This window comes from Aphidius gifuensis, linkage group LG4 (genome assembly GCF_014905175.1).
Source record: "Aphidius gifuensis isolate YNYX2018 linkage group LG4, ASM1490517v1, whole genome shotgun sequence".
In the NCBI taxonomy this organism is placed as follows: domain Eukaryota; kingdom Metazoa; phylum Arthropoda; class Insecta; order Hymenoptera; family Braconidae; genus Aphidius; species Aphidius gifuensis.
The window spans coordinates 18202509-18216155 of record NC_057791.1 but is presented as its reverse complement, the minus strand read 5'-3'; the positions used below and the strand labels follow the sequence as shown (position 1 = coordinate 18216155).

At 25.9% G+C, this 13647-nt stretch overlaps 1 protein-coding gene across 15 annotated transcripts in view; it reads left to right on the top strand.

Moving 5' to 3' along the window:
- Positions 1-13647, top strand: part of LOC122855412 (protein lap4-like) — a 28515-nt gene that overhangs the window by 12370 nt on the left and 2498 nt on the right. For 3 of the 15 annotated variants that reach the window (XR_006374070.1, XM_044156734.1, XM_044156730.1), the window contains exons 3-26: positions 52-130; positions 230-319; positions 414-534; positions 618-1044; positions 1124-1235; positions 1306-1481; positions 1551-1711; positions 2273-2383; positions 2450-2659; positions 3021-3299; positions 4227-4296; positions 4777-4941; positions 5038-5213; positions 5398-5532; positions 5618-5773; positions 5865-6794; positions 7327-7434; positions 7627-7806; positions 8160-8189; positions 8486-8644; positions 8725-9108; positions 9215-9373; positions 12131-12616; positions 12955-13235. Coding sequence is in view for 14 of the 15 variants with exons in the window: in XM_044156734.1 (XP_044012669.1) it covers positions 52-130; positions 230-319; positions 414-534; positions 618-1044; positions 1124-1235; positions 1306-1481; positions 1551-1711; positions 2273-2383; positions 2450-2659; positions 3021-3299; positions 4227-4296; positions 4777-4941; positions 5038-5213; positions 5398-5532; positions 5618-5773; positions 5865-6794; positions 7327-7434; positions 7627-7806; positions 8160-8189; positions 8486-8644; positions 8725-9108; positions 9215-9373; positions 12131-12616; positions 12955-13235 (5185 nt within the window). In the remaining variant the exon portion in view is untranslated. The remainder of the gene's footprint in view (positions 1-51; positions 131-229; positions 320-413; positions 535-617; positions 1045-1123; positions 1236-1305; positions 1482-1550; positions 1712-2272; positions 2384-2449; positions 2660-3020; positions 3300-4226; positions 4297-4776; positions 4942-5037; positions 5214-5397; positions 5533-5617; positions 5774-5864; positions 6795-7326; positions 7435-7626; positions 7807-8159; positions 8190-8485; positions 8645-8724; positions 9109-9214; positions 9374-12130; positions 12617-12954; positions 13236-13647) is intronic. The other 12 variants (XM_044156743.1, XM_044156740.1, XM_044156738.1 and 9 more) reach the window with 11 other exon arrangements.

The window sequence follows — 13647 nt, the reverse complement described above, 5'->3', positions numbered from 1 at the left end:
CATCATCAACAATCATTATTAAAACGACCTTGGTGTTATTATTTATTTCAGACATACCAGACATTCCTGAAAGCATCAAAAATATGCTTGCCCTGCAGGTGGCAGACTTTAGCAGCAATCCAATTCCCAGGTATTTATTTATTGATATTTTTATTTAACACAATCAATATATATGTCTACATCTATATACAATTGTTTATCTTTAATTATTTTTTTTTTTTTCTGGCAGACTTCCAGCAGGTTTTGTGAAACTTAAAAACTTGACGATTCTTGGCCTCAATGACATGTCACTTACTAATTTACCACCAGACTTTGGATGGTAATTTATGATTTTTTAATTATTTTATTTATTCAATTATTTCATAATGATTTAGAATGTTTTTTTTATTTTTATTTTAATTATTTACTTGTAGCTTGTTGTCATTACAATCATTGGAATTAAGAGAAAATCTTCTTAAATCATTACCAGAATCATTATCCCAATTGACAAAACTTGAACGACTTGATCTTGGTGATAATGACATTGATGAATTGGTATTTATAATTATTTTTTTTTTTACAATAATTGTTAGTATATAATTTATAATTTAAATAATTATTTAAAATTATTTTGCTAGCCTCCTCATATAGGAAAATTACCAGCATTACAAGAATTATGGCTGGATCATAATCAGTTACAACATTTGCCACCAGAAATTGGTCAATTATCAACATTAGCATGTTTAGATGTATCAGAAAATCATCTTGAAGATTTACCAGAAGAAATTGGTGGTCTTAAATCATTGACTGATTTACATTTATCACAAAATAATATTGAAAAATTACCAGATGGTTTGGGTGAATTAAAAAAATTAACAATTATTAAAGTTGATCAAAATAGATTATCTGAATTAAATATAAATATTGGAAAATGTGAAAATTTACAAGAATTAATATTAACTGAAAATTTTCTTCTTGAATTACCAGTAACAATTGGTAATCTTTTAAATTTAAATAATTTAAATGTCGATCGAAATAGTTTACATGCACTACCAACTGAAATAGGTAATTATCGTTTCAATTTAATCGCGTTTAATCTTTAAAAATACTGTGTAATATATTATTTATTTATTTGTTTAAACAGGAAATCTAAATAATCTAGGTGTTTTATCATTGAGAGACAATAAATTACAGTATTTACCACAGGAAGTTGGACAGTGTAGTGCTCTCCATGTTCTTGATGTATCAGGAAATAGGTAAATAATAATTTTATAATTTTAAAATTAGATAATCTCATTTGTATTTATATAATGTTTTTATTTTTAGGCTTCAGTATTTGCCATATACATTGATAAATTTAAATTTAAAAGCAGTATGGCTTAGTGAAAATCAAGCACAGCCAATGTTGACTTTTCAAACAGATTTGGATGAAGATTCTGGTCAAGAAGTTCTCACGTGTTTTCTTCTACCACAATTAGAGTATCATGCAACTGGACCACATGGTAATACTTTGTACTATCAAATTACTCATATTAAATTTCTATAAATAATTTATTTTCATTTATTTTTAGAATCAGGAAAAGTTGGTGTTGCTGTTGGTGGTAGAAGCAATGGTCAAAATAATGAAATGCGAGAAATTGGTAGTAGTGATGATGAAAATTGGCAAGAAAAAGAAGCATCAAGAACACACTCTGTCAAATTTAGTGATGATGGTCCAGATGCTGACAAGGAGGTGAACAAGTTGCTCATACAAAGTCATTCTGTTACTTCAGACTCATCTTTTATGAATTTAATACGTCGATTATTTTGCATGAAAACTAAATCTTATGAATTAATTTATTTTTAATTATTTTTTTTTCATTTTATTTTTTCTTACTCCAAGTGATTTATAATATTTTACATAACAATACCCATTCAACACAATGGTTTTTTTTTTTTCTTCTTTTTCTTTTTCTTTTTTTTTTGTTTTATTGTATGCATGATTTTAATTAATACTTTTTTTTTCTTTTTTTTTTACTATTCTCTTTTTTTTTTTTCTTCTTTTTTTTTCTTTAATTATCGCAAATATATGTATACTTTATTTTTGCAATAATTTTAATTCTTGTTTATTTTTTTTTCTACACGTTGTTTAACCTGGTATTTGTTCCTATTATTATTTTATCTCTGTTGAAACTGCATGTAAGTATAGGTAGAAAATTATTAATATACTTTGTAAATTAACTTGATAAATATTGATGCTGATTTATGAAAATAATATTTAATATGTTGGATATTTTTTTTGTTTTTTTTATAGACACAATTTGTAAGACAAAATACACCACATCCTAAAGAACTCAAAGCAAAGGCACATAAGTTATTTGGTAAAGGAAAAAATGACAGTAGATCAGGATCAACAGATGAACAGGTAAATTATTATAAATATTTGAGAAAACAAATGGATTTTTAATTTTTTTTTTTATCTAATTTAAAGGATGTTTCACAAACATTTGGTCTTGATAAAGCTGAATTTTTAAATCCTGAAAATATCAATGAAGCTGAAAATGAGTTGGAGCAAGAAATAATGTATCGTGATACAAAACAGGATGAAGCCAAAGTTGGTCAGACGGAAACATCGAATGACAACTCGCTTGATCGAAACACAGTAATGTCACAAGAAATTCCAGAACCATCATCAATGACAGTAAGTCGATAACTTGTTTTTAAATTTGATTATAATTTTTTTTTTTCTTTAATATATCCACAAAACAAAAATTCCATTTTATCACATTGTCAAAAGCTCAACATTTCAAAAGCTCAAATTAAAAAAAAAAAAAAAAAACTAAATTTATTAAAATGTAAATTCAAAAATGAATGCTTTTTTGCTCGTTTAGTAATTTTGTGTGACAATTTTGTGCTCGATAATGAAGTAAAAAGTAAAAAGTAAAAAAAAAAGAAAGAGAGAAAGATAGATAGAATTAAAATAGAAAAATAAAAGATAATTTGGGTAAGTGGGTCGGACAAAATGTGGGTGAAAGGGTTGAGGTTAAAATATCGTGCGACAGGTGGTGAGGAAGGGGCTCCTGTTGCAGGATGCTGAGGTCGAGGGTTCGGTGTCAGAATCAAGGGGTAGGGATGAAGATGATTCTGAGGGTGATGAAATGCAGAGACATGTTGAATTTAAAATAACTGAAGATGGTGGTGGTGGTGGTGGTGATATCGAGGGTGGGGGTGAATTGGATAAACCAAATAAACTCCATCGACGTGATACCCCACATCATCTTAAAAACAAACGAATACATGCCGCAATTGACCCGGATAAAGTTGCCTCAATCATCAAACAGGTCAGCATTTAACAACTGTTTGACAAATATTATATTTTCAATTTTTATTCCCTCAGCTATTATATTTTATTTTTTTCTCAAAACAATATTTTTAAAACAATAATTATAACGAGATAAATTAAAAGACAATAATTTGTTTTTTTAGGAAAATAAAAAAATTCATGCACTGCAATTTATATACACTCGTGATTTTTTTATTTTTAAATCACGATAATTTATTGGCACCTTTTTTGTATATAATTTTTTTTGATATTGTTTCACTATTAATGCTTTTTGGTAGATGCTGATTTTTGAATGAATATCAAGTTTGTGAATGAGTAGATTTTTTATTTTTATCTTATTTTTTTTTACTTATAAATCAATCAACTGGTCATTGATTTATTTGTATTCATTTTTTATTTTTTCAGTGTAGTTTGTCCATGTTTCAGTCTGTTTCAGTCCGATGCTTTTATTTAATTAAACTTTTTTTTTCTTTTTTTTAATCTTTACTTTTATTTATTATTCTCTCGTTGTTGATTTTATTTTAAAATTATTTTTAATAAATATGTGGAAATAATAATTCTATCAGTTGGTGGCACAAAATTGCTTGTTTATATATATAGTATTTTTTTATTGTTAATTTCGATTAAAATTATATTATCGATTTGATGTTTATAGTTATTTATTTATTGTTTATTAATCGATAAATAATAGTCGTCTTTTGACAGCTTGGGAATTCTTATGATTTAATTTATATTCAATGTATATGGTGAAATGTCGTGAAGCTTTTTGACTTGTCGGATGTTTGTTTAAAAAATATAAAAAATATTATAAATATTGTGGTTAACTATTATAACTGCAAAGTATCAAGTATTTTTTTTTTTTATTTATTAAAAAAATTAAATTAATTTTATTTGAATAATAATTATTTATTTTTTTTTTCAACAGGCACTTAAGAAAAAAAATGAAGAAGTGACTAGTCTTCCAAGTGAATCCGTTGACACATATGACAATCAAGGTAACAAAAAAAAAAAATAAATAAAAAACTTCCTACTTCTCTTTAATTTATTGTTTTTTTTTAAATTTGATATTTGTTTTATTTTTTTTTAAATGTTGGTAAACGAAAATCAAGTTTTTCCTAAATAAAATATTCGATTCAGCACGCTTGATGATAAGATATGATAACATTAGTCACTTCTTATCATCAATGCATTATCTTTGTCTAGTTATTTTTTTTTTCATTTAGTTTTACTCGAGAAGTACGCATTACAACGTTGACAGTGTCTTTAATATCATTTTTATTTATTAAACAATTAAACGCTTTTGATATTTGACATTGAGATGCCAAAAAAATTTCGTATATTTGTGAGAAATCGTAGTCGTAAAAGAGGTAGATTGTGAAATAAAAAAATAATAATTATTTACTGTGACGTTCAAGTAATTGGTGATTATTATTATTAATAAATAGTTATATAATTTTATAATGTTGTTTGTTCAGGGGCTACATCAGATGTTGAGCCGTCCTTAGAAGTACGAGAAGATCAATATGAAATTCATATTGAAAGAACAACGGGAGGTCTAGGCTTGTCAATTGCCGGTGGAATTGGTTCAACTCCTTTCAAAGGTGATGACGAAGGCATTTTCATATCCAGGGTTACTGAAGGTATTTAAAAATAAATCATTTAATTTATATAGATTAATTATTAAACCGATAAAATATAAAATTCATTATTATTTATTTTTGTAATTAATAATAAAGGTGGTCCAGCGGATTTAGCGGGTTTGCGGGTTGGTGATAAAGTTATAACAGTTAATGGAATATCAGTTATCGATGCTGACCATTATGATGCAGTTGAAGTTTTAAAAGCTTGTGGTCGTGAACTCATTCTTGTTATTAATCGTGAGGTCACACGAACTGTACCACCATCAGAACAGGTAAATAATATTTTAAATTATTATTTTTCTTGTCATCCAATATTCAACGTCTACTGCTTTGATATATGTATTTTTTTTTTTCCTTGTATCTTTATATATATATTTTTAACAAAGAAAAATAATTATAATCATAATAGATGCATTAATGATTTTTTTTTTCCTTCCCTTGTATAATTATTTTAAGCTTTCAACGAGAAAAGACTCAATTTGTTCGAGCCTGAGCACAAGTCGTGCGCCAAGTGCAACATCGTATGTTTCATCAAATACATTTTCCCATAATCATGAAAATGGTGACAGCCTACCTCGTGATCTATCAAAGGTATTTTTTTTTTTTATCTATTGATTTAACAAAAATAAATAAATAAATATAAATACCTATATGTATATTTATTTTTTTTTTCAAGACAAAAAAAATACCAGAACCACTGCCAACACTAAGAACATCATCAGAGCTACTTGTTCCTGTTCTTGTACATACAACACTTATTAGAGATCAAAATGGACTTGGATTTATCATTGCTGGTGGTAAAGGTTCACCTCCTCTAAAAGAAAATACTGAAGTAAGTCAAGATAATTTAAAACGAAAAATTCTTCAATTATTTCTAATAAATAAAGTATAATTTATTAATAAAAAAAATTGTCAATTTACAGGCCATATTTATTTCACGAATAACTGATGGTGGAGTTGCACAAAAAGATGGAAAATTAATGGTTGGAGATAAAGTTATTTCAATAAATGGAGTTGAAGTTAATAATGCCAAGCATGAACAAGCCGTTCAAATGTTAACAGGTCTTGAAAGATTTGTACGTCTTGTTGTTGAACGTGAAATTCCATTATCACAAGCAAATACAACATTACAATTAACACCTGGTGAAAAATCACCTCACGTTATTGGTGGTACTGGTCCACGTCCATACACTGGTTTATATTCAGCCAATAGTTATATGGCAAATCGTCCTGGCTATACAAGTGGTTATCGTCGTTCAATAGATGCTGATAAAATATTAACAAGTCCAACATCAAAAACTCCACCACCATTAAATTCATTAAAAATTGATACAACACCAACAATAAATGGTGTTGCTAAAATGAATGGAACAAGTGAAAATATAAATAATAAAGCACCACAACCAGCACCAAGGATGACTGCACCACCACCAGCTCCACCACGTACTACAACAACACCAACATCAACAAATGATAATAATACAATGACAAAATCAACAATTCAACAGGACAACAATAATCATGGACAGGATACAAATGAAACAAGACCAACATCATCACAAGAAGATATACAGGTACCGAAGCCAATCACCAACGAGGAATTTCAGGCCATGATTCCTGCACATTTCCTACGTACATCAAATTCCACATCCCCATCAGACCTTGTATCCCAACAGGGCCCAGTCGTCACTGTTACAATCAAGCAGCCTGATAATTTACATAGTGATGTTAATTTTCCACCGGCTCCTACAACACTTGGTAAAGTTACCGAAGTCATCACTAAGAGTACACTCACCGAAACTGTTGTCACACGTGTCACTGACAATCATCTGTTGCTGCCGGTTATAATTGAGGTACGTTACCTCGTAGTTTTGCATGACAATCAAATCATTGTTAATTTTTTTATTGATCTCAATTGACGGAATTGATTTTATTTTCTCGTAGATTTTTCTTTCTCATTTATTCTTTTTTTTTTTTATTTTTTTTTCTCACGCTATCGCACAGTTTTTTAGTAATTTTTTTTTTTGTCATCGATCAGATCTTGCTCTCTTTGAATAAATTTATTTTATATATTTTATTATGATTATTTTGGTTTAAATTGTTTATCGGGGTACTTGTCTTCTTATCTGGATCAAAATTAAGGTAAGCAAGTAAAATGATCATATGCAAACTGATCGAATTCAATCACAACTATTGCTTTTGCAATTTATTTTTAAGAAAACAAATGAAACATGCTTTTTTATTGAAATTTTAATGCCTGTGAATATTTTAATCCTTTTTACAAAAATTCCTTTCCCAATATTGGCCATGAAATGACTTAAATAATTAATTATTTATCAATAAAATTAAATATTAATATATGAAAAATTGTAATTTAAATTTTAGGAGGTTGTTCTGATGAAGGAAGGTTCTCTTGGATTTAGTATCATTGGTGGAACTGATCATTCAAGTACACCATTTGGTGATAAAGAGCCTGGTATTTTCATATCACATGTACGTAATCAAAATCAACAAAAACAAAACAAATTTCTTTAATTTTATTTTTATAAATATTTCATCAATGCACTGGTTTTACATTGTTACTATTAATAATCAATTTATTCATTTTGTTGACTTGTTATTCATTTTATTGTATATATTAATTATAATCTTGTTTTATTTTATTTTTTTTATGATATAATATAGGTTGTACCAGGTGGTATAGCTGCAAAATCCGGTAAGCTTAAAATGGGTGACAGGATTTTAAAAGTAAATGGAACAGATTTGACAAAAGCAACCCATGAAGAAGCTGTGTTAGAATTACTACGACTTGGTGATTCAATTGCTCTCACTATTCAACATGATCCATTACCAGAAGGCTATCAGGTAAATACTAAACTAATTACCACATAAATTTAATAATATAATAAAATTAATAAACATCAAATATTAAAATTATTTTATGCAATAACGATAATAATATTTTCAGCTTTTACGCCGCGTATTAGTTGCTTTCGTATTGTGACACTTAAATGCACCGCAAATTTGTAAATTCAACAAGCAAAATATTATTATTACTTTTTTTTATTAATTCGTGGGATATAAATTGTTAAATTATTGTTAAATTATTGAGCTTTTGATAATGAAAAAAAAATAATTAAAAACCCTTAATTAGTTTAAACGTATTTGTTGATTTTTAAATTTTCATTTATATTTAAATTTTGCTACATGTTTAAAAGCTGGTCGATTTACAGTACATTACCGCGACAGTAAGTAATTTTAAAAAGAAAAAATTGTTCCCTTGTATTTTATTTTATTTAAATCCTACGATCATAATTAGTTTGTTTTTTATTTTGATAAGATTGTTTGTTGTTTAATGTTAAAATAAAATTCAATTATCCACTTCGTTTTATGTGTGCTTAATGCTAATTTATTTTTATAAAAATATATATATTTAATAATTATTATTTTACAGATTTATCATCTTTTTTTTTATTTCTTAAATATACTTTTTATTTCTTCTTATTTTTTTTTACATGATAAATAATGAATATTCAAATTTCAGGAACTTGTTATTACCAAATTACCTGGTGAAAGACTTGGAATGCATATTAAAGGTGGACAACAAGGACAACATGGTAATCCACTTGATCATTCAGATGAGGGTGTATTTATTTCAAAAATTAATTCTGCTGGTGCTGCTAGACGTGATGGTAGATTAAAGGTCAGTTTTGTCTTTGCATTATTCTCTATTTAAAAATTTTTTTTTTTATGCTAAAATAATTGTTATATTTATTTTATCAGGTTGGAATGAGATTGCTTGAAGTAAATGGTAAATCACTGTTAGGAGCATCGCATGTTCAAGCTGTGACAGCTTTGCGTTCAGCACCAGAGACAATAACTCTTGTTGTATGCAAGGGTTATGATCGTAATGAAGTTGAGAAAGTCTTGTCATTGTCAGGTGGAAGAGATTCAAAAGAATCAAAAGGTTCACAGCATGATAATAAAGATTACTCAGCAGATGGTATGAAATCAATGTCACAAAGTATATCAAGTCTTGATAGAGACGATGAGGATGCTATGACAATGAAACAAGAACATGAAATGAAAGCAGAATTAGTTGCTTGGGAACAAGAAGAACGTGAACGTGCTCTTCTTGAACACAAGGAAAAATCTACACCTGAAAAGGTATAAATTATATTTTTATGCATATTAATTAATATTAAAACATAAACAATTAATCAAAAATATATTATTTATTATTTGAAATATAACAATGTATGTTTGTGTGTAGGTTTTAGATGTAGTGAGAGCAGCTGAGTCATTAGTCAACAAGCCAAATAGTCCAGTTGATATGCCAGTACCACCAAAATCACCTGGAGGAACTAAAGATCTTAAAACAACAACAATTGTCATGAGTAAACATACATTAGCACCACAGAATCCTCCAACTGTAAGTATCAATAAATCATCAATTATTTGATAGCTAATTTTTTTTTCAATTATTTTATTAATTATGCAAATTAGTAGTTTATATATAAATACTTGCATGATTTTTGCATGATTAAAAAATAGTTAAAAGTAATACACTAGATTGCACGTTTTATCATGGTTTTTTTTTTTTTAATTTTTTTAAACTCGTTTATAAGAGACACACCCAGCACATACTTGCATAGAATATATTCTTCATTTTCAGCACAATTATTTGCTCAACTGTTTCAAGGAAACAGATAATTTTCATTCATTATTAAATTATATTTAATTTAAATTTATTGGAGATCATTGTGTCGTTTTGCCAAGAGAAAATTTAGCTTGCGCACTTATTTTTAATAATTAATGTCGTGTTTTTGTAATTAATCCTTGCGTCACTTTTAACAAGTGAATTCACTATTGTTAAATATCCTACAATGAACATCATTATCATCATTTATTTTTATTGGCAATCATTAATTTATTGTTGCACTGTATATATTCGAAAAAAAAAAAATATATATATCCTCGAAAAATCACATGCCACTTTATCTAATCGTTTTCATCATGCGAAGTTCATTAATTTGAGGGAAAATAAAATCATCTTGAAATATGTATTGTATAAAATTAGAAGTAAATAATTTGACATGAAAGTTGAATAAAATTTGTATTAATTTTAATATTTTACATACATATTTCAAGATGACGTAAATATAAAAATTGCCGATTAGTTGTGTATATTATTTATCATCATAATTTATTATTTAAACATCACTCAATGGCGCATGTTACGTTATATTCATGTAACTTGATCATGTTGATGTAGATGTAGCATGATCTGGGATAATAGATCCAAAACAAAAGACAAATTTAACGTGCTTACAGACGATGGACGATGACAGTACCACTCTGGCTGCCCTCTGACAGGAGTGAGTCATTCGATTGTCATATCCAACATTTACCAATTTAATCAAGAAACAAATAATTAACAATCAAAAAAATTGTCATCGTGTCCGCTTTTAATTTACTAGTAACATATAAGATTTAAAGAAATACAAATAATACAAAAATACATTTTTTTTAGAAACCCAAAATATCCGTAATTTATCTCTAGATAATAAATAATAAAATAATTTAACAAATAAAATTAATAATTTGGGACCCTAAATAAATTTATATTGATAAAAAAATTAATCATTATATCATTGTGATTAATTTTATAAAATAAATCAATTATTAATTTTGTAAAAGATTTCTTGTTTTTTGTTACCTGGGTTATTTTGAGTTTATAAAATAAAAATACTTTTAGCTGAAATTAATATGTCAAAAAAAATTGTATCAATTTTTTTAAATGTTAAATTAGATGAAAAAAATTACTGCCATTAATTTAAAATTCAATAATAATTAATAAGAATTTATTATATATTTTTTTTAATTTCAAATCACAATTGCTGTAAATAATTCCGTGGAATTTTTTTTTTTTTTAGTAATATTTCTGTGATATTTTACAATTTGAGTTGACAGAAAAAAAAAAAAACAATTTTCATTTGTTTACTTATCTTTTAAATTAAAAAAAAAAAAATCCTGTAATAATAATTAAATGTGTTAGTGTTACAATTTAATTAACTAATGGAGGATCTTAAAAATAACAAAAAAAAATAATAACTAACTGACACAAAAGTCAAAAAAATGTTTAGAAAAAAAAAAAAAAAATTGTCAAATTAATTACAATTTTGTCATTAATTGTGTGTAAAAAAAAAAAGTACGCTATGCTTAAACATCAGTCACCATTCATTGCCCATTTGTTCAGTTATATCGTCCAAAAAAAATCCTCTTAATATTGGGTGTAATCCACTGTACAAAAAGTTATAAAAAACAAAAAAAAAAAAAAAGAGAATACCTACGTTTATATATATAAATATATTTTGTCAATATAAAATGATTAATTTATTTTAATTTTATCATTTTGATAATAATAAAATTGAGTAAATTAATTCAATTTAAATCCTAACAGTGTCTTGGTTGCTAAATTAATTGTTAAATAATTTAAATGTGTCCAATGAGCTTTGGATAATACAATAATAATTTTAATAATACTATGCTTTATAATAATCAAAGAAAAAAAAAACAATAATAATAAATTCACTGTTCCACTAATAAATAGATTCAACGTAAAACAAAAAATTATAAACTCATATCAAACTGACAAATTCACATCACCAATAGAAAAAAAAAACCAAAGAAAATCAATTTTTCTATGAATGTTACATGTTAATACAATTTTAATGGACCAGATGTTTATATATTATTACAAATTAAATAATAATAATATAATATTATATAGAATATAAATAATTATTTATATAATTATAAAATTTAAAAAAAAAAAATAAAAATAATGTTGACGTTTAAGATTTAATTTTTCATATGAGAAAACATATTAAATGTTATTTTATCAACACATGGGGATTTCTCTTGACGAAACGGCTATGAATCTCCATTAATTTATCATAAATTATATTAAAAAAAAAAAAAAGCTAAATAATATCTTAACGAATAATGAAAATTAAAAACGATCGATTTGTTTGAGAGCATCCTTATGTGTGTTCTCTAGAATAATTATTTTTCACTTATCATTTTTTTTTCTCCGTTAATCTTCATACTTTACTATAAGTCTATAACTAATCTTTTAATTTTTTCTATTATTTATTTTTATTTATTTTTAATTTATAAAAAATAGGCCTTAACGCTGTCATTATTAAGACATGATGATCCTGGTACATCTGTGGATACTCCATCAAGATCTTCAAGTCCTACAATTAATAATAAATTCTTTGCAATGACAAGTGATCTTGATGATAAAAAATTAAAATCTCATACTACTAAAAATAATAATAAAAATACAAAAGAACGCTGTATTTCATTTGCAGCTCTTCCTGCACCTTATAAATCAACAAGTTGTATAACAACACCAATTATAAGTTCAATTCAATCACGAACAAAATCTATGCATGAATTATCAACAAATAATAGTAATAACAATAATAATAATAATAATAATATTAACAATAGAAATTCAACTATTGAAACAATGAAAACAACTTCACGTTTTCGATTGCCTCCAACGCCACTTACAAATCCTGGTTTAACTGAAGAATCAGTTGTACCTAAATTATTTAGTAAACAACAGATTGCACGTTCTGTTGATGGAATATATCGGGTTGAGGTGGGTGACAAATAGCATGCTGGAAATATAATAATTATAAGTTTAAAATTTAATATTAACTATTGCATGAAATATTAAATACTGAAAATAAATTCTATTTGACTTGTTATAAAATCTAATCTCACAAAATTGTGATTTATCAAAATTAAATTGCTTTTTATAATTAATATTATTTATTTATAATTTTTCTGCACGCAATTTAATAATAAAATTATAATTATATGAAAATACAAAACAAAAAAAAAACCACTTGTATTATTTTTTATTTTGTTTAAATGTATTTGTCTTTTTTTTTTTTTTTTGTTAGATAATTTAATTATATGTTGTTTAATGTTTAGCCTGAACCAACACCACCAGCAACACCAGTTAAAATGTCTGTGAGTGATCGTAAACGTATGTTTGAAAATGCCGTTGAAGAGCATTTAAAACCATCACCAAAAACTGATAAAATATTTAGTTTTTTGAGTCAAGATGAAGTTGAAAAAATGAAACAAGAAGAAGAAAAAAAAATAGCAACATTAACAAGAGATGAACTTAAATCATGGGCACAAATTGATGAAATTGAAGGATTAGATGAGTCGGAAGATATATTAGATGATCATAACAATAGAAGACCTAAGTAAGCCATCAAGTGAATTTCATCAATCACCGAAACAAGCACTACTTTTTTGTTTTCTTTTTTTTTTTTGTTTAAAGTCTCTATTGCTTCGCACTTTTTAAAAAGTAGTTTGAATTTCATTTTAATATTTCACAAATCACTCATTTTTTTTTTTAAATAAATTTACTCTACCTCTTAATAATGAAAATTTATTATTAATTTAATATTATTTTATTTCATGTACATATGTATTTGTATGTAGAAAATATAAATTTGCAATTTCTTATATTTTTTTCTTTTTTTCGAAATTTTTTTCTCGTTTAGAATATTATTATTTTACGAATCTTTTGATCTAAGTTTTTTTTTTTTTCAAGAATAATATTAAAAAACTATGTAGAGAAATTCTAATTTCTAGATTTTTATTTTTATTTCA